This window comes from Zonotrichia leucophrys, chromosome 1A (assembly GCF_028769735.1).
Source record: "Zonotrichia leucophrys gambelii isolate GWCS_2022_RI chromosome 1A, RI_Zleu_2.0, whole genome shotgun sequence".
In the NCBI taxonomy this organism is placed as follows: domain Eukaryota; kingdom Metazoa; phylum Chordata; class Aves; order Passeriformes; family Passerellidae; genus Zonotrichia; species Zonotrichia leucophrys.
Window position 1 is genome coordinate 41,185,770 of NC_088170.1, and position 21,198 is coordinate 41,206,967.

At 41.5% G+C, this 21,198-nt stretch overlaps 1 protein-coding gene across 2 annotated transcripts in view; it reads left to right on the top strand.

Moving 5' to 3' along the window:
- LARGE1 (LARGE xylosyl- and glucuronyltransferase 1) overlaps window positions 1-21,198 on the top strand; it is a 276,230-nt gene that overhangs the window by 226,550 nt on the left and 28,482 nt on the right. For both annotated transcript variants that reach the window (XM_064702500.1, XM_064702499.1), the window contains 3 exons: window positions 2,463-2,575; window positions 4,065-4,190; window positions 15,093-15,248. In XM_064702500.1, the coding sequence (XP_064558570.1) occupies window positions 2,463-2,575; window positions 4,065-4,190; window positions 15,093-15,248 (395 nt within the window). The remainder of the gene's footprint in view (window positions 1-2,462; window positions 2,576-4,064; window positions 4,191-15,092; window positions 15,249-21,198) is intronic.

Sequence of the window (21,198 nt, forward strand, 5' to 3'; positions counted from 1 at the left end):
TTTTTCTTTGTTGGCTGCCAAGCTTTCCTTCTGTTTTTCTCAGGTAGGTTAGGGCAGGAAGATGCTGCACTTCTCAAAGATCAGAAGTCCTGCTGCCTGGGGCCAGATGTTAATAAAATATTCCTTTCATTTCTTGTTTTTCCTCCAGTTTCTTCTTCCCCCAGCACAGCAGATGAGAGCGAGTCCCTTTTCCCCTTATGTTCAGCTGTATGTCATCTTGAATTTAGTCTGAGATTTCACTCAATTTGACTCTGAGGGAAGCAAATCCTGAGGCAAATATTTTCCTTTCCTTATTTCAGACACTTTGCCTGCAAACTAATTGTGTAGATTGAAGTTAGTTCATTTGTTATGTTTGCTTTTGGCAACACAACAATATAGACAAGAACCTGAAATTCACTGTTCTGAAAAAAGTAATTTTTCCTCTGTGTGAACTGTTTTAAAAGTTCCCAAAACACATGCTTTTGTTTTGCTTTTGGACTCAGTAACACTAAGTGAATAGTATTAAATTCTCCTCTTAGTTGAAATATCTTATTCTCACTAATACTAATGAGTAATTCTTAAACTTGCTATAAGTATTCTCTGGCAGCAGTAAATTAAAAGCCTAAATAGAAACTGTACAAAGGTGTTAAACTCAAGCCTGCAGGTGAATTGAAATAGAAATCACATTGAAATTAGTTTTGATGGTGAAACAGTAAAACTTTGTGAATATTTTCAGTAGCCATAATTGCATTATAATTTAGTACATCCTTTCTCACATATATTCCAGTTTTTTCACTCCATCTGCCTCTTCTACTCTCAGCTGCTACCATGATAGCCCCTCAGGACAGCATAATCTTGTTAGCTGCAATGCCATAATCTGCTGCTAGGATGAGAGTGGAAGTCAAAAAAAAAAAAAGAGAATACTGCACATATTAAAATATTTCCCCTTTTCTTCCTCAGACTGGAGGCTTAGAGAAATTAAGAAAAATCAGCCTATTGTCTATAAACTATTCTATTACAGTTATCTAACCATTATTCTTTATTTTTCTTAATAAAAAACCTTCTCAGTTGCATTTAACTGCAAAGCTGACGGTTCTTGCCAGCTGGAAAAAATCCTTTGCTGGAGAGGAGATCTCCCACCCAGTTTATTGCTGCAGCACAAGGAACCTGTTTCACACTGATGTAGAATTTCAGACAATGTATAATGGCTCTCTTAGAAGCTCATGCATGCACACTACATGCTCCAAAATAGGCTTTCCTTATGCTGGAGAGAAGACGAACACACTGGCATAAATGAACTGTAGCATGTTGTGACAATGCATCCCTTCCCAATCCAACAGCTGGAAGCAGAAAGGTTGACTGAAGATGAAAGGGGATCCCTCCAGCACGGGTTCCAGCATCCTTGGGAACCAGATGGACTGAATGGAAAACACAACTGAAATAGGCCACAAAATGCACTGCCAGGAGAGATTTTCTTTTTATTCATAGCAGTGCCAGGTTTTACTAGAAAGAAACTTTCCATGTCATAGGAACAAAATATAGGAAGCAACTGGAACACCTATGTCCTCTCCCATCCAGAGCAGCACTTTTCCAGGCACATTTTCTAATCCTGGTATAGTCTGATTTGAAAGACTCGTGAAATAAAGTAGTTTGTCTGCCATTTTTAGTTTATTTCACTGCAGCGGTTTTAGGAGAGTTTTTCTTAAGCATTCAGACTACATTTCCTTTCTTTTTCTCATTACTTTTAGTTTTATCAACTTGGACTCCTGAGGCAGCATTTCCCTGTGCCTGCTTTTTGTCATTTCGTATTCTTCTGTGTAGCTGCTATGGTTCTCTACAGTTGCCGTGATATTCTTTTGTAAGGCCTCTTGTTAAATGTCATTTGCAGATGTCATTACTGTTCTGTTTACTTCCTCCCTCCACTAATGAAGATATGAAACAACACAGAACCCATCATTGATTTTACTAGGTGGTTTCTGTCAGCCTGCTGTTTATCAGTACTCCTTCTTTGTGGTCCTTCAGTCTGCATTCATTCCCCATGACAGCACTCTTATCTGAGCCTTTCCCAATTCATTTCTCAAGCAGATTTTTCTAAGACACTGTAGGAAAGGTTTTGCTGGGGTTTCAATCCAGCTTCATTGTTTCCGCTGTTCTCCCTTCTTGTACACTAGGAATTCTGGCCAGCCAAAAAGCAACTGAGGAATACAATGAATGCTGAGGTATCTTTCTTCCAATTTAAAATTTCCAGTTTGAGGATCCTGTTCTGTGCACACTTGGTGCCTCAATGGCAGGCCTTCTCAAGGTCTAGGTTGCAACCAGCATTGATAATTTGTTCCTCAGAGAAGTTTCAAGGGTTGCAGTCAGGTGTGTCAGGTAACTTTATGTTGTGTTTTAGCTGGTGCATCAGCACATGGGCAGGGTGGGCCTTGGCTGGCACGTGACACCATGGGTTCCCTTTATCTCTGCCCCGTGTTTCCCTTCAGGGGTGATCTTGCTGCTCCTCGATAAATTGCGGAAGATGAAGTGGGAGCAGATGTGGAGACTGACGGCGGAGCGGGAGCTGATGAGCATGCTGTCCACTTCACTGGCTGACCAGGTGAGCGGGACACTGCAGGACTGGGGCACAGCCACTGAGCCATGGGTTGAGGAAGGAAAGAAAGGGAGAGGGGATGAGATGTGGGGAAAGGCAAGGGAAAGCTGTTGTGCCTGTAGTCACCATCTGTTGAATCATTCTGGGCAAAATGTGGAAGAGAATGGAGATTTAGTCACAAGGTTTGGTTCCTCTTACTACACTGACCTTTTTACCTCCTCTGCTCAGATGATTCATATGAGGGACAAAAGGGGGTTTTAAGCTTTCTTTTTCTGTCCTCCCTTCTTTAACACAGAACCCTCCAGGCACCAGAAGTCCAAATAAACTGTGTCTTTTCCCACTGGTTATTGTCTAATCAGATTTTAGTTTTAAGACTCTCCTGAGATTTCTTTACTGTTTCTGGCAGATGAGTCCCAGATGTCTTTTAATGTACTCCTTGCCACAACAGCCCTGTAAAGACAAAAGTGCTGCTGTCTCCCTGCCACAGATAGGAGGCTGAGGCCTGGAGAAGAAACAGTGTGCCTAAACATAGAAATACAGTTTTTCAATTTGTGCTTCTTGCCAACTCTCAATTTAGATCCAGAAACAGGATGTAATACTAGACTTGAACCAATTATTCTTGCTCATCAGCTTGAACATGTTAACTCAATACAGCATCATATTTAGATATTTGTTCTCCTTCTGAGCTACCTCTGGCTGCTGACCAGTCACCACAAAGGAAGCATGCTCTCGTGGAGATGTGCACTCTGTACAGCATCTTTGCAGGGTGATCCTGAGGTTCATTTAAAAGATTCTTGCAATTTCACAGTGTTTTGAGTCAGGTCCTGAGTTGCTGTCTAATACCTGCATGTGACAGAATTTTGCAGAACAGAGAAGGGCTGCTTGAGTCTTCCCTTAATACCTTACCCTCAGATTGTCCTTTTAACTTCTCCAACAGAATGACTGCTTATGGCAAGACTTTCTGTCCCTCATGGTGTAGGCTGCTCTGCAACCTGTCCTCCATGCCTTCTCCATAAAGTACCTGTGGTACTTGTTGCAACAATAAAGTTCTACCTAAAGTCATGTCTACTAATTCACCTTGAAGCAACATAGCTGCCAGATTCACTTTCCTGGCCTTTGTTAAAAAGTGGTGCAGTATTCAGTGCCAGCAGCACTGTGTCTTTACTGCCTGTTACTCTCCCTGGTGACTAGAACAGCAGCCACACCTCATGCCAGCAGTACAAGATGAATGTTAGAAAATTTTGCTGGAGTGCCTTAGCTCTGTGTGTCAGGAGAGCTTTTTCCTCTTGTGTGGATCTATACATCACCCCTTAGATTAACAGCGCCCTCCAAGGCAACAGAATTATGGAGAAAGGTTTACAGACTTCACCTTTCACCCCCATGGAATTTCTGCCTGTGAGGGGAGAAGGAGAGTCAGCTGGGGGAGGAGTTGAGATCACCTCACACAGTAGAAACAACATACCCAAATGTTTCTCTGGTTTTTTTTTTCTGCTAGGATATCTTCAATGCAGTCATCAAACAAAATCCCTTCCTTGTCTACCAGCTCCCATGTTTCTGGAATGTGCAGCTTTCTGATCACACCCGTTCTGAGCAGTGCTACAGAGATGTGTCTGACCTGAAGGTATGTTGCACAGGAGGTATCCTCTGGGACAGAGAATGAAGGACTGCTGCCAGAGAAAGATGAACTGCCTTAAGTAGGGGGGAAACTAACACATACGGTTTATATAGACACCGAAACGGGGAAAGGAAGTGTGACTTTGGTTTTGTGCATTCTGACTACTATTAGAAAATTCAAATATAGATGCTGCTTTGGGGTTTGGCAAGGTGTTAAAGAAGTGCTTTGCCTTCTTACATTTTGCACCTGCCACCTGTGCCAGTGCAGCTTACTACTGAATTCTTATTGCTTTCCCAGGTCTTAGATCTTCCTAGACAAAGAAGACAAAACCTTTCCTTTTTGTACTGGACAAGCTTGAAACTCTTTGCTGAACACCATTTAACAGAGTGAAATTCAGAGAGGATTGGGCAGACCCTAGCTAGAAATGCATTAGGAGAAATGTAAAGACCTTACTCGCTTCATATTTAGCCTTTGCACACACTTTACCCAGTCATGTTGCCACTCATTTTTCCATGTTTTGTCCTGAAAAAAAGAAGACTGATTAAAAACCTATTGATTTAATTAAATGAAGCTATAGTGTGATTTTATTAGCACATTTTTCACTATTAACAAGTAGAGTATTAAAGCAGGATGAATTTTAATAGATATGGGTAAGTGAATGGTAAGTATCAATTGTGTCCTGGCCATTTTGAAAGACTGAACTCAGAGATTCAAATGTAGCATGCAGAGTTCAGAATTGAAGCTTGATTGAGCTTTGTCCAGGTGTAGAGTAAGATTGTGCAGCAGTAGATTCCATCAGAGCAGACTGGTGGCATCAGAACATAGTAAATATTAGGTATCAGTGACTGATTTTAGAATTCAGTTAAGGTTTGCATATTTGGACTCAAGTTATGAGAATGAAAATGAGGTTTAAAAAAAAACCAAAGGCACAAAACTATGGAAGAGGTTGCAAGGGCTCTCTGGAGACTATCCAAACCCCACTTAATGCAGGACCAACATAGATAGACCCAGCTGCTCAGCACCTTGTACAGATGAGTGTCGAGTCTCCAAACACCGAGGTTTCACATGCTCCCTGGGCCCCATGTTGCAGAGTTTGGCCACCCTCTTTGTACAGCATATATCCTAAATCTAACAAAGTTTTCCCTTGTAGCAATTTGTAGAGTAAGAGCAGGAGTGTTCAATATGAGCACCAGATGCAGGATGAATATAGAAAATCAATCACTCTCAACACACTTGCAAAAGATGTGCTTCCAAGAGACAAAAGTTCTACATGGGTTAAATGACCTGTCAAAACTGGCCATCATTGATTGAATTTCATATATAAATTATTCACAACTGTCTATTCAGGTGTGATCCTTAAAGGACAGCTTTTAAAGTTAGATCACTGTACTGTCAGTACACTAGTCACTAAATCGTTTATAATACCTGTTTGTAGGGCAGGATCAACAGAGGCACTTTAAAAGCATCATGGTTTTATGCCTTGAAATAAAGTACTGATAGAGATTTTAGTACTGCATTCATGTTGAGAATCATGTTTGACAGTGATTGCAGGGCCTGAAACAGAAAGAAAGATGTGTAACAGGGAAAATGTTTCCTAAAATATGTACTTCGGAAAAATACACCTCCCACCTGTGACATATCACAGTATTTTGGTGTGAATTAGATGCTGAGATTAATTTATGTTATTGAGACACTCAGATTGGACTCAGCACAAGGTAAAGACACAACCATTTACATGAGGAAAAGATACTGAAGCTGGTAACAAGGATCAAGAGTTTGGTTCCATTGCCTAAACATGTTTTGAATCACCATAGGGACTCTGCAGTATCCATGTAGGAGTGGCAGATAAAACACAGATCTACAGGAGATATCCTCTTGGCAAGGCAGCTGATGGGCAGGCAGGATAACTGTAAGGTGCTTTCAGGGATTGAGATGTACACCTTGCTGTACATCTGGATGTAGGCAGCCAAAGTGTCATCTTTATGAGTGGATTTGGAGGCTGGAGCTCACCTCAGAGCAGATGTCTGATCTTCTGAGTCCAGTGACTGTGTTAACTCATCTGCTTCAGGTGTGGGACATCTAACTCATATGTAACACCTACAAGTAAGCATTTGACAGTATTTTAAAAACAAATTAAATCCTTTCTTTCTTGTCAATTAACAAATTTATCTTTACAGCTGTAATTCAGGCTTGGTCATTGTTGCTGTATATCGTGTCACACTGTCAGTTCCATTACAGCATGGGCAGTGAAGTCTAAGATGTGCTATGCTCTCCGCTGATTTTCTGGCCTGAAGTATTTTAACCCAACAAGGGGTGCAGACACATAAGCAATTTCTTCAGCTAAACTGGACTTATTCACACTACTAAAATTATCCCCTACAAACTAAATTAGGGCTGAAATTCTTTGCCTTGAAAGAGAGTTCAGAGCCTTATCTAGTGCACATAAAACCCCATGGTTTCAATAAAGCTTTTCCCATATTGAGCAGTTAAAGAACTGACCCTCAGGCATCACTGTTTAAAATTCTTCATACAATTTAAAAAAAAAAAGGCATAGACCAATTAAAGTTGTGAATTTGCATTATGAAAATAATAAAAATTCTAGTTCTGTAAAGAAGCCAGCTGGTTAGGTATCTGAGTCTCACAAAAACTTAACAAATGTCATTACTCCAAGTTAAAAATTTCACTCTTAAAATCACCCGAGTTCATCAGTTCCATGGCATTTAATATAAATGGTACAACACAACAGATTTGGCACATTCTTTATTGCATGCTAAGACTGGAATGAGAAACAAGGTAAAACAAACCTTGAGGGTAAGAGGGAAAGAAAGACAGATTTTGAAGTTTGCACTGGAGGATAAAGAAGAATGGCATAGAAAAGAAGGAAGTGAATGGAGAGATTTTGTGGGATCTCAGCACCTCAGGACTGAGGTGCCGAATCACCGAGACCACCCCTGGGGGGCTCGGGAGTCCTGGAATGTTGCCAGAAGTGTCTGGTGGCTGGACTTTGATCCTACACAGGAGACGACACTTGTATGAGGATAGGAGGATTTCACCGGGGTGAATGGTGAAGGGATTAGTTAATTAGAGGGTGAAACACAGGGTTTAGGATTTCTGTACAGGGGGGTTTAGAGAAGTAAGATGGAGGAATTGGGGCGTGTCCTGTCCTTCTTCTTCTTCTTCTTCTCCTCCATCTTCTGTGGTGATGGTGGCACTTTGGGATTGGTCATTACTAAAAGTGCACCGGGCAATAAGGGTGAAAGGTATTGGGGAAAAATGATAAATATTGTACACGCAACTTTGGGTATAAAGATAGGTGACTGTCCGGAGGGGAGGGGAGTGTGCTCATGGCTGGCTGCTGAGCAGACCTCGGTCGGGCCGAAAGAAAATCTTTTAGATAAACAATTAATAAACACAGAGACCGAAAGAAGAACTGAAGCCTCTTCTCGTCCTTTGATACGCGGGCTGCCCCAAGGCCACCCCGGGCCTTTCCAGGCCCTTCAAACAGCCGAAAACCGGACAAGATTTAAATTCAAAAGGTAAAGCTGACCCAGTCAAGGATTCTTCACCCAAAACAGAATGCATTCCTCCTGTCAGACTGAAAAGGTGCTGATTTGATTCCATCTGGCCTCAAAGGCCATGGGAGTTGAGGATTTGTCATCTCTTATACACAGAATTGTGTCAAGTAAGCTTGGACCCCCAGGGCTGTTCGGGGATCTCTGTGTGCATGTGCGTTCAGACACTTTGCTGCTTTGCTCACATTTATGCAAGGCCTAGGGAGCAGCTGAATATTTCATATTGCCTGAAGAGGATTCTGATCACCTTTTTCTCTTTTTAGACCACATTAAATTGCATCTCTATCCATTTTACTGATTTTTTTCCTTTTCCCGGGGGATTGGTCTGAATCTGAGGTTCATTTATGTATTGCTTTTGCTGGATTAGTCCCTGCCTTTGCTTACTTCTTGGTCAGTACTTTGTTCCTGTCTGTAAGGAAATCTCAGTTACTATGATTTGGCACAAACCTAATGGCAGGAAAAGTACTGTGAAAGAAAGTACTGAATTTTGATACCTCTGACAATGAATCATGACCTCACTGAATGAGTCAGTCATAAAGTCTGGTTGTCAAGGATACAGATGCTATTTACATGCAGACAATCTGGTAATTCACAATCACAGGAATCAGATGCTGGACTCTTCAATAGGAATGTATCAAATTATTAGAATTTACACACACTTTTAACATTGAAAAATGCTTTACAACCTATTGATGGCTTTTCAAACTGGTTTTGAATACAGCTGATACTAAATCAGCAGATAGATAAATCATGAATTTTATAAATTCCTCATTGGGAACTTGTGTTCTGTGTTTTGCTGTGTCCTCCCTGGGAATGTCCTCCACACAAGGATGACTTTGTGATATTGCTTACAGAAGTTTAAACAGCTTCTTTTCCATTACTGTAATACATCATTTCAGCTCTGCCTCAGACATGACCCATTTCACATCTTTGTGTTCCACTCCCTGAGCTGCCCCATGCTGTCCAAGCACTTCTGCTCTAATCTGCAGCACTTCTGGCATTCTGCAGCCTTGCACCCTTTAATGCCAACGCAGGAAGAGCTGCAGTGAGAGGAGTGAGGGCTCAAGAGGGTTAAACAAAACCCCTCCTTTGAGTGAACATTGGAGCCAGTCAGATGTTTCTGTCCTGTTACACAGGAAGCACCATGGGCTTTTTATAGGGGTGTTCTTGCAGGCACGAGGCCTCTCATTAAACACTGGCACAGGAGCTGAAGGAAAAGAAGTTGAAGAATCCTTCAGAGGACAAATAATGACCTTTGAAAAGCACAAGGCAGGGGCAGTCTGTCAGCTTAGTGCCATACAGCAGTGGCAGTAAGCAGGGGACTAAAGTAATCCCTGGGACCATGGGCACCAAACTAGGCAGGTCAGGGATTTGAGTCCCACATCCAAATTAGGGTTGCTGGCTACTCCAACTCGAGTCTCTTCCACTTAGGTGGTTTAGAATATTACATTAAAATCTCTGTAATGGCATTCTTATGAAGTATATGAACCTTTCTGAAGAAATTGGTTCTTTTATTAAACCATTTATTTCTGATAAAACACACTTTAAAAAATAAAGTTTCCAGACATTTCTAATCATGGCATAAGTTACACATGTGGTGGATATTTGCACTGTGGTTTGGGTCATATTTAAGCTTCTAAAAAAGCCTATTGAGATGGCATTAAAGTGACATATATAGGTGGCTTTACTGTGAAGATTGGCCAAATGTTTAACTCCTATTGATTCAATGAGAAGAGTCTGGTTGCCTAAGTAAGGAGTCCAGTTTCTTAGCAGAAAAGCTTCCTGTTTACAAAATACCACTTGTTTACCTAAACTGTGAAGCGCTCATGGGCTTAATTAAGGATATCTGTTCAGTGCCTTGGAAAAATTAATTTCTTTAAGCTTAAATTTAAGCTTAATTTATTCTTATTTCTTGCCCTTCAGCCTGGAAAGCAGGTATATAATTATACAGGATATCCTTTGCTCTCTGATTCTGGAAGGGCTGAAGCAGAGCAAGAAATTATCAAGATGTCTCTTTGGGTGAAATAATGGAAGAGATTGTGGTTAAGGAAACATTTGGCTAAATACTTCTTTTTGAGAGAGAAAACGCTTCAGGGGAAGAAATGGTTAAAGGTACCTATAGAAATAATGTATTCGTGTTTATTGTTTCATGGTTTGAACATCGTGTTTGAAATATTTAATCTTCCCAGAGACTAAATGCAGATGGTAATGTAAGGAAGTTTGCTGGGATTTTTGTTCTCAGTGTATTTCCATCCAGATAACTGTTTTTGAGCCTTCCTAGACTCCTCCAGCATATAACATCCTTTCTTCCCTCCCATCTCAGATCCCACTGCCAGTCCATGAGGCTCCCACTGAGTCATTCACTGAGTGCCTTGGGTCAGAACCTGGGGAATAAATGGGAACTATGGGTGTAGTTAGCCTGGTTTAGGCCACAAATGTATGGAAGTGTTCCAGGAGGCTGGCTGTGTGTAATCAGGGAGTGGTAATGGCTGCTGATTAACTAGTGTGGTATTAACAGAAATGTAGATAGTGCCACATTGCTTAATGACAACTAACCAAGTGTTAAATAGATGTGGAATTTAAAGTTCTGATCTTTCAGTACTTAAATTGCTAAATGAAGATTAAGGAAGTGTATTTTCTCATAGTCCTCAGGAGGCTGTGATCAAGAGTGGGAAGGCTCTGCAGGTCAGCCTGAAGGCTAGCATTGTTCCTGAGGTGTCTACCCAGATAATGGCAGTGGAATTTTATATTTCTAGATGCAACTTCCTTTGCTTTGAAATAACTTAGAAACTAGAAGAAGAAATAAACACAGTATTATGGTGCTATTCAGTCTTGGAAGAGGGATATTGGAGTAATGAGATTCTCAGTTTCTAGATTCACTTTCTCTTTTTAATGTGGAGATAACAGTCTTCAAACAAAGTGGGTTTTTTTCTCCTTCTGATTTCCCTGTAGTCTCTTGCCAACTGATCTTTTTTATTTCTCCAATCAATTTACTGTTGTGCACAATAAAGTCTTTAATGCAGTAGCCATAGCTTTACCTGTGCAATCTTTATTGTATACCTCACTGATGCCCATGACAGTCTACAAGAGTGTCTTGGCCTGCACAAATTCTGCTGTAGCTGATGGTGCAATAGACCATATCAGACAGCCAGAACTGAATGTGAGTTTGTGGGCTGACATAAAAAAGAATATGGTCTTTGGATGTAGTGTTTTATATCAAGGTGAAAAGTCTTATTGCTTTTTGTAACTTGCTGTTCTTTTTTATGCTTTGGTATATCACATACTATTTGTCTAATTGTGTTACATTTGAAAAGCAGCCTGCTTTTTTGCTAGACCTGTTTTGTGGTTTTTCTACCTCAGGTCATCCAGATGGTTGGATAGTTCCTTGGTGTTCTTTAGCACATCCTATTAGCACACATTGGCATGTGCTGTCCTTTTTGATTAAAAAATCAGCTTGTTTAGATAGTCATCAGCTCCATTCAGTTCACTCCAGGCTCCTGACATCAGAGTACATGCAGCACCCTGACACATTTCAAATCTGATCAGATCTGAGCCACCAGCTAAGCCCTTGACACTTGCCAGCTTACGCACACAACAGATCCTGAAGCAGAGCAGCAAAGAGCCTCTGCACTGACAACTGCAGTTGTCTGGGTTTGAAATCATCTCCCACAAAACTGGGCAGAGGCATCAGCAAAGGCCTGGCTGTGATGTCACACTCTGTGTATTGATGGGAATTTCCTGCAGTACCTGTGACAGTTTCTGAGGTTATTGTCATTAGCCATGTCTGTGTTCATGGTCCCAGATCTCTGGGTGCTCAGAGTGCTCAGCAGCATTAGGATGCTTGTGAAGATGAGGATGCTTGTGAGTATCTGTCACAGTTTGACGCTGGCACAATGCCAGTGCCCCCATGAAAGTACATTCTCCCTGGTGTCTGCTGTGAGATGTGACCAGGAATAGAGCAAAGTAGGCTTCAGCTTAGGAATAAAGAAGAGAAAACTTTATTAACCTACAGCTACATGTAAAAAGAAACACAAAGAAAGAATGAAAACCTTCCAAAAACATTCCTCCTCTCCCCACCAAATTTCTAATACATCCATCCCTCATATCACCAACTTCCAGTCCATCACCACCCTTCAGATAATCAATTCTCAGTTCATCAAGAGGAGAGGAGTCCCTCTTGTGCCATAGGCTTCCCCAGGAAACACAGTTGAAACCTTGTGTGTTTCTATGTCACTCATGGCACCACCTAGAGATCATTTGCTGTCATGACATCTTCTTTCCATGCCCAGTGCTCTCACCACTGCACATGGACCAGAGCTGCTTCTTTTAAGGATGCTTTGTCCAGTTCCAAAAAGAGCCCAGTCTCTCACTTTTGGGACACCTGTCCCCCGCAAATTTCACCCCCTGGGGCTGAGGGGTCTCAAGAACAGAGATCTTCTCCTCCACTGAAGATCGAGGGCACCAACCACCCTCCTCACCTGTCACCTCTGTTCACATACTCCTTCACATAACAACACTGAACTCTCTTGGCTCCGAGCCATTGCCTCCCCCCAAATGCAGTCTCTGTGTCACCGGAAAAGTGGTTCTGTCCATGGCTATACAAGAAAGTCCAGCCAAAGGCCACTCCATCATCTCCTCCCACCTAAGATACTTCTCCACTTCCCTCGTGGCTCATTTCCTCTTATCTCATCTCTATCTCTATTCTCATTCAGCTCCAGGAGGATTAGCATTTGTAAGGTTTCCATCATCCAAGAAAAGGGTTAAAAATCTCAGGCTCTGCCTGTGCAGAACTTCCACGGCTGCCTTGCTGGGCACCTTCTCGCCGCATTCCCCCCTTCTCCTCAGCCAACCTGCTATAAAATTTCAAGGTGGCACCGGCACAGACACCGGCGCTCTCTCTCTCTCTCTCTCTCTCTCTCTCTTTCTCTCTCTCTGTCTCTCCTGCGGAGGGGGGGGTGGCTGCCCGATGTCTCTTGGTGCCCCTCCACCCTTCCGTCCTCAGGGCCCAGGCCCACCTCACCCGGCCACATGGCTTCCCCGCCCCCGCCCAGCCAGCAGCTGGAATTCTTTCCCTACCAGAACCCAAGAGAGGTTTTCCTGGGAGTTTTCTGCTTTTAACCCCTGTGTTCCATGTCCCCAGTGGCCACACCAGGTGCCAATATTCAAATCTGAGCACCTATTGGCTTGACCACAGCATCCCAAAAAACTCACTTCCTCTCAAACCACGACAGTATCCAAAAGGAAACACATGAAGAGTAGGAGCAGTAAGGAAAGCACACAAAAGATTTTTCTAGCAAGCATTTTTGTCCCATTTGCCAGCTTCTTAGCTTTCTTTGATCCACTCTTAAATAAGTACAAGTTACCAGCAGACAGTTTCCATTCTATGCCTGCTTGTAAAAATGCATGCTGGTACCCTGTAAAACTGTTAAATAGCTCTTTAGGTTCCTTCAGCCCTGTGCTTCTGTTACATGTGCCCATTTCCCTGAGGTAGGATTCAGTTGCAGAGATTTTTTTCAAGCATTAATGCCTTTTGCTGCAGTTAAATACAATGGAGGAAATATGTCAAGTTCTTTTCAAAGAAAGGAGATTTTGATGATCCATTTTTCAGTGGAAAAAGTCCGTTATCCTAAGTTTATGCCCTTACTTACCCAAAGCTCTTTTCATTTATGTGGTGTATTTTCATCACATGATGTAGCAACATGTTTCTGCACAGTTATGCTATGCTTCTGAACATCAGGACAAGTGTAAAACCAGCAAAGAATGTAGCATTCCTTGGACAAATATCTACACCAAGTAAGTTGGTCCAAATAATTTCCCAAATTCATGCAGTGTGTGGATGCATCATAATCTTTATTTAAGGTGCTCCTATAACTGGGAAAAGCAATTTGCCAATATCTGAAATTATCTTCTTTCCCTACAGATGTTTTTCTTCAAGAGTTGTATGGTTTTCTGACATCCTAAGGCTTAGCAGTGAAATCCCAGTAATGGATAAAGCTTTTCTTATCAGCAGATGTTTTGTGGGTTTTGGGTGGGTAGAATAGAGTGCTATAGCTTTTAGGGCAGTATAAACTCTCAGTGGAGTGACCTGTTGTTTGCTGTAGTCCAGGCAGAATTCAGGCTGTGTCCTGTTCTTTCCTCATCCAGTCCACTCACTGGGCAACAAATACCATGGTTTCAGAGAACTCCTGTTCCTGTGGAGCTGTGTTGCTGACACCAAGGGAGCTGCATTCATCTTCCCCAGGCTGCTCCTGCTGTGTGTGCAGGGCCTCAGCTCGGCGTGTCCCTCCGTGAGCCATGATGTTCAGAGCAAAGCTGACCGTGGTGCTGCAGCTCTGTGCTGTGTGTGAGTGACACGGTGTCTTCACACAATTAACTTAATGGATTCAGAGAACTTCCAGAGCTTCGAGCTTGGAAACATTCCGAAGGGAGACTCCTGGTTTTAACCTCTTTAGAAGTCACAGGAATAAAACTGAATACAAAGTATTCCGCGATTTCTTTCTTACGTCTAAAATATAGCCTTGTAAAATGAAATCATTCCTGCAAGCCTGTATCAACTCCCTCTTGGTTTTTCCTTAGGGTCCTATTCCCATTCACACTGACAGCATTGCAAAGTTGCCTCAATGCAAATGAGGATCAGGCCCTTTATGCCAGCATTAGAGTTTAAGTCTAGGCCACAGTCATCTCCCATTAGCAGAGGATAAATATCTGCTAGAAATTGGAACTCAGAGGGTGAGAAGTTCTACTGCATTGCTGTGTTGTGTTAATCCAACAGAGATCAGTCTTGTTTAAATTAAGCAATGGCAAAAAGGAAGTTAGATTAAATTCAGTCCTTTTTGAACTATTTAAATGGGTATGGGAATTAATTTCAAGCTGCTTCTTCTCAGTATCTAACTAGGAAAGAGGCTGCCTGGCCTGAAACAGGGAATCAGTTTCATTAGCAGAAACAGTCATGTGGAAATCTGAGATTAATGTTTAATACCTACATCACTGTGTTCCTTGTCATTCTGTCTTCTTCAGCAGAGTCCACAAACTATCAGCTCCATGATGAGAGTTGTGGAAGCACTTACATGGTGCTGTTCTCAACATAGAGTATGTTGAGAATGTGCAGGTGATACCACAGAAGAGTTTGCAAGCACATCACCTCCAGAGTGTACAATTACTTGTGGAATACACAGCAAAGCTTTCCCTATAAAAAGACAGAAGGAAGTGTGGGTAGTTTGGGGGGTTTTTTTCTTCTGTTTTTAAGAGGGCAGCACACTGAACACGCATAAAAAGAGCAGATAAAGCAAATCTGTATTCTAACAGCAGGATGTCTTTTCTCTTTTTTCCCTCTGAGGTGATTCACTGGAACTCACCGAAGAAGCTGCGAGTGAAAAACAAGCATGTGGAGTTTTTCCGCAACCTCTACCTGACATTCCTGGAATATGATGGGAATTTGCTGAGACGGGAACTCTTTGGCTGCCCCAGTGAAGCAGATGTTAACAGTGAGAATGTAAGTGGGATGTCTAAGGCTTGGTGATACAAAGGGTGGTTCAGACGAGGCACAGGATTTCTGCAGACTCAGAGTTGGTTGTGGGGGTAGTGCAGGGCAGTGGAACTCAGGAGAATTAAAGGCAATACTCAGCACCCCGAAAGGCACTGTGCAAATCATTTAATCTCTCTGTGCCTCAGTTCCTCACCTGTAAAACCATTGTATTAATCCCGTCTTTACCCTGGGTTTTGCTGCTTTTTTTTGTCTTCTTTGCCCTTTTAAAATTCCCAACATCACAAGCTGAAAATGAGGATTTGGGCTCTTATTCCATTAGGCAGTTTCACCCTTAAATCCTGTCGTGATTTCAGCTGGGATAGAGTTAATTTTTTTGCCTTCGTAGCCAGGGCTCTGTTTTGGATTCAGTATGGCAGACCTATAACTTTCCAGGAGGTCTTGTTTCTTGCTGTATATTTGTTCAATATACAGTGATGTCAGTTTTGTCTGGTAGATACTAATGCACAAATAATGAAGAAGAAAGGAAAATACCAAGACGACTGATATTTAGGTCTGTGAATTTTTGCTGTGCTGCAGACTGCAGAATGAGCAAAGGCTTCAAGGTACACAGAGGCTGTGAGACTGCAGGTTTTTTATATCCCTTAACCAATCAAAGCAGTATTTATGTGTGTCTGCATAAAATCTGCAATCAGAACCTTTCAGACTAAGCAAATCTTTTGAAAATGATTGAAATCAAGGATGTTTACCCACAGATGTACGTGTATGTGTATGCCTCTGCATTAGTACATATAATTCCAAAGTAAAAAACTGTTAACTGAAATGTTTATACCCAGATGTATATGAACTCTTTGTGTATAATATGGTTTCTGGAGATTTGTAGACCAAGTGCCAATTTTGCCTACATAATCTGAAAGGAAATAAAAAGGAATCTGTAACAGTTTATTCAGGAAAAAAATATTTTTAAAATATGCAACGTTGTCTACATAAAAATCAATTAAGCAAAGCCAGTATCATGTGCACATTAGCAATTAAGAGGTAATTGACAATCAATATCATCATTGAGGCTGGTAGTGTTTCCATTTAGCATGTGAATAAAATGACCACAGGAGATGCCATTCCCATATTTTTAGATACAGTACTAAGAGATTGGATAGATATGTTTTAACCCAAGGCACAGCTTCCCAGACACTTTATTTTACCATCTCATTGTCTTGTGAAGGGAGTGGGGCTTAACTGGGAGAGACAAGGAGGTGAGGAAGAGCAAGAGAGAGAATGAGAGAGAGGGGGGACAAGTGCACCAGCAAAGCAAAGGCACATGGAGGAAGAAAATCCTCTGCAAGAGCCTTTTAGACAATCAAGTGAACTCAATGTGATAAAAGACCACTAAGAGCCTCGCCCTTGGAGACATCAAGATACAAGAGACAGGGTAGAGGGTAGAACAGGAAGAGAAAAGCTGACTGAGACATTAAAAGAAAGACAACAATACACACCTCTTATAACACTTGGAGAATGCAGGTTAAAATTGTACTGAATTCACAATGTGTTGTGTGGGTTCAAAGAGCATGAATGCAGTCACAGACTTCTTGCTGTATTTTTCAGAGCTCTATAAATCCTTAATAAACAGATTTATTCAGACAACAAGTTCCTTGGGAGCAGTGCAGAGCAAATGCAAGTCCTTGCTGTAAATGGCAGTCCCTAAAGTTTAAAACAGCACATTTTACTGAACTTGTATCTGGTTGACAGACACTGGAAATGACTAACTGTTCAAGCCTGTTTCTTATTCAAGACAAGTAGAATGCAATATGGTATATGATATGGTTTGTGACTGAAAAAGAAATGTAACTCATTCCTCCATTTATAAATCATATATATATATATATTTTTTTTTTTAAGATACTGGAAAAGAACAAGCTAGGCATACAAATATATGTGATTCCCAATTTGCCAAGAGGCACCAAAAAGTTAACAGCCTTCTATCAACACAATCTGAAGTAGGAAAAAATCCAACTTCAGAAGACTTCAGAGTCCTCACTTAGGAGAAGACATTTGTATTAGCTGCCCTTTATATAAACTCCCCTCTAGACTTGACTATGTCCTTTTATTGTAGAACGTAGCAAGCAAGTTTCAGCTTTGAAGTTCTGAGACCCTAAGAACAGGATTACACTTGGAAACAACTCTTGCTCTATCTGCTGTAGCATATACAGTGTCACAGGTGTCCTGTTAAATACAGCACATTCCTGTGATCTATTGCAGGACTATCTTCAGAAGCAGAGCATCTTGTAAGGTGAGGAGGAAAGCACTGTCATTTCTCCCTGTACAAGAATTAGGGGGCATGAAGTGGAAACAGCAAGTAGCAGGTTCAGAACAAAGACATTTCACTCACAGTGTGATGAAGCTTTGAGCAGGAAGTAATGTTTCTAAAAGTATACATGTCCTCAAAAGTTACTCTTCTCAGAAAGCAAATCAATCAGGAGCTTTTAAGCTTTGGTGCTGGAAGTCGTTGAGCCACAAGTTGAGGTCTAGGTTAGAGTTTTGAGAAATCCTCACTTTTACACTCCCTAGGCAGCCAGCTCACAGCTGGAGAGAGGATGCTGGTCCAGGTGAGCCTTCAGTCTAAGATGCATTCATAGACTTCCATTAGAATTCATAAGCTTGTATGTTACATGAAAGGCTACCGTTTTTGTTAAGTCAGGTATGTATGAGGCAGGAATTGCTGATTAAGTTATCTTTTCCTATTATTTTTCCTTTTTTTTTTCCTGAATTGAGGCTGGCACCCCCAAACACAACACATCTTTCTTACTTTAGGCAGTGTACATGGGCAGAAGGTGCTCCCTGAGCTGCCTGTGCTTCTGTGCACTGTGGAGCAGTGGAAAAATTGTCAAAACAGCTCTGCTGTTTATAATTGGAGAGAATTACTTGAACACTAAATGCACTGAGCCCTGCTGTGGAAGAAGCAATGGTTTGGTGTGAGTCTCACTCACAGTCTGGCTGTGTCAAAAGATACCCTTAAGGTCTTGTTCCAATATACCAGCCACTGGTTTTGTACAGCTTAATATTTGTAGTGATGTTTTATTTACAATTCAACCTGTAATTAAGGCATTCCATTTGTAATGCAAATATCTGTAGAACAGGAAAAGGAAGTGTGGCAGTGGGGACCGCTGGGCTGATTCTGTTTCTCTAAGGCCCCTTTGCACTTCTCATCAGTACAGAGATGGCCTTAAAATGAATGTAAATTACATATCATCCCTTTTTAAGGCCTCTTAACAGTGGCCAGAGAGATGTAAAGGGGCATTACTTTAAAAGGTAATTGGATCTCACTTCAATCTCTCTCACCCTTCCTCTGTGTATGCATGTGAATACATGTATGCTTAAATATATATTATGTCTATATACATGTGGAAGTACCAGTTATTTTCTTTTTCTAATGTTAGCTATGAAAGTATAATACCACAGAGTGAATTTTAAGAGGTCTGAAGGCCATCTTCAGATAATGTACTGCATAGTTCTGATTTAATCAGATGCTGATCTTCAGTTTCACCAGACTGGACTCTTACTAGGTTCCAAAGCACTGCAAAGGAGTGGATAGAGCAGACAGGGCTCAGAAACTGAAATACTGGAGGCAAAAAAAACCCCACTGAATGGGATAATATATCTGTTTATGTAAAAACGCATGTATGTTTGTCTATGTGTACATGAGTGCTTCATCCTTTGTTGAAAGTAGTCAAGCTACAAGACCTCTGTGTGGCAGGAGCAGGCTGGGAGCAGGAGCCTGCCATGTGCTAAGAGTACCCTTGTTCAATACGTGCTTGAGTGAGGTCATGCAAAGCAGAGTCTTCTCTGTAAGTTGGTATTACAGTCATCCCTTTGTCTTCTGTGCAGATTCTGGGTGGAAAATCCAGAATAGGAACCAAACCCTCCTGTAAGCACAGTCATTGACTTGAGTGGGCCTTAGAGCGTGTCCGTAGTCACTCTATCCTACTCATTCCATGCTATTTCTCCATTTCCATACCCTCTTTGTTATTTGGATGCAATGTGGAAGATTTTTGAGAAATCCAAAAAGGCAATCTCAAATAATAATATAATAATCTCACATTTGGACATTTTCAATTGAATTTTAATGCTTATATCCAGCATTTTATTCTAAAGGACCTACTGTAAAGCCCAGAATATTTCAACAGGATCTTCCAGCCAATCTCTATAGTTACTCTATGAGATAGTTACTGTCAGCCTGATTTTAGACCAAGGCACACACTCAACCTTTCAGCATTCTTATAAAACTTCTTTCCTGCAGACAGCTTCTCACCAGGTACTTCTGCCAAAGTATCTGAAGGTTGAATGGAGCATCCCTGTTAGTGAAGCCTGTGTCCTGATCCAAAACCCCAGGGCAAGATCAGTGGGAAGTGTATCACTGATTCTGCTCAGTTTAAGGAAAAGACAGTAGAATCCCATTACAGAAGACTTTCAGGAAACACAGGAGAAAAAAAAATGTCTGCATGTTTTTCTTCTCAAATTTTCAAATCAGCAATACAAAGAAACAGTGTAAAAAAAACTCCAGCTGTCCCTTAACACACTTGCTTAGATGTGTACTTACATACTAAGTGTGTTTTTACTTTGTTACTTCTTTTGTGCAAAACCAAAGATTCCTAATATGAGCAAAAGGCTGTGCATGCCAACTAATAGTATTCGCCAGAAAAGAGGGAGATTCTACCAAGGTACCACACAGTATAAACAGAACTAATAAATCAGCAATTTCTGAGTGACTATAATTGCATGCAGATGAAGCTTCCAAGTCAGTATCACAGCCCTGAACTCGCAGTCTGACTGATGCTTTGAGTACCCTTTGCTCCTGCTGAATTTCAAGAGTACAGCCTCATTTGTAGAACCGCAATTTAAAGTTACTATTTTGTGATGTCATATTCTCTAGTAATAACAGATGGTATATGGCAGTTTTGAGGTGAAATCCTGACTGCCCCAGCTGTGTTGTTTCTATTATTGTAACTGTTATTGTTATTAAATGCTGAGCTGGCATCCTGTTACTTGCCTGAAAGTTGCCATTATACTGCTTTCAACTGTTGATAATATTATTAAGGGGAGGAGCACATGGACTGGGATTTTTTTTTTTTTGTCATGTTGTTATGCCCTTTTTTTCTTTTCTCACATTTTTTTTGACATGGGGGGAAGCTTTGAGGTTTGTCCACACCAAAAGTTCTGATGACCTCTTCATGAAAATACTCCATACCTAAGAGAAGGAGCTGTCTTTTGCAAGCCTGGTGACAAATTAGGCAAACTATAATGCAGAAAAATTATGGCTTACACATTGCCAGTAGTGTTTTCTTTGACTTTCAGGAAGCTCAGGTCTCTGGAGACTCTTTATTAGGAATGTGCATGGATACATCTGACCAGATTATACATATCCCAGTTACACAGCAGGGTTGGGCATGCTGCAGGCAGGTGACCTGGACAAAGAGTGGTGTTTTCTGTGATTATTTCCTCTGAATCCTCTATGCCAGGTTCTGACTGGACAGTAGAGATGAGAGCAGGGACCTGTATTGTGTCTCTGCTCTGAGGGACATCCATTGCCCTCAGCGATGACCACACAGTAGGGAGGAGAAAAAATCCAGATTCACATACAAAAGAGATGTAACCCAGGTCAAAGGCAGAAAGGAGAGTGTACCAAGAAGAGGAAAGGACAGTTGGGTACTTACAGGTATAAGGAGCTGGCAGACTGCTTGAATAGGGAGCATGGGATGAGACACAGGACTGGGACTGACTTAGACCCATAAAACTTACCACACAAGGAGGAATGGGTCAAAGACTGATCTGGTCAACAAAAGCAAGGTGACCTACCTGACAAGACAGTGTGCTGCAAGGGTGTCTGGGAACAGCTCAGCCAATAATGTTTGTCAAGAGTCTGGGGAAAGGAGATGAAGAGTACTCCCAAATGTGACATCTGCAG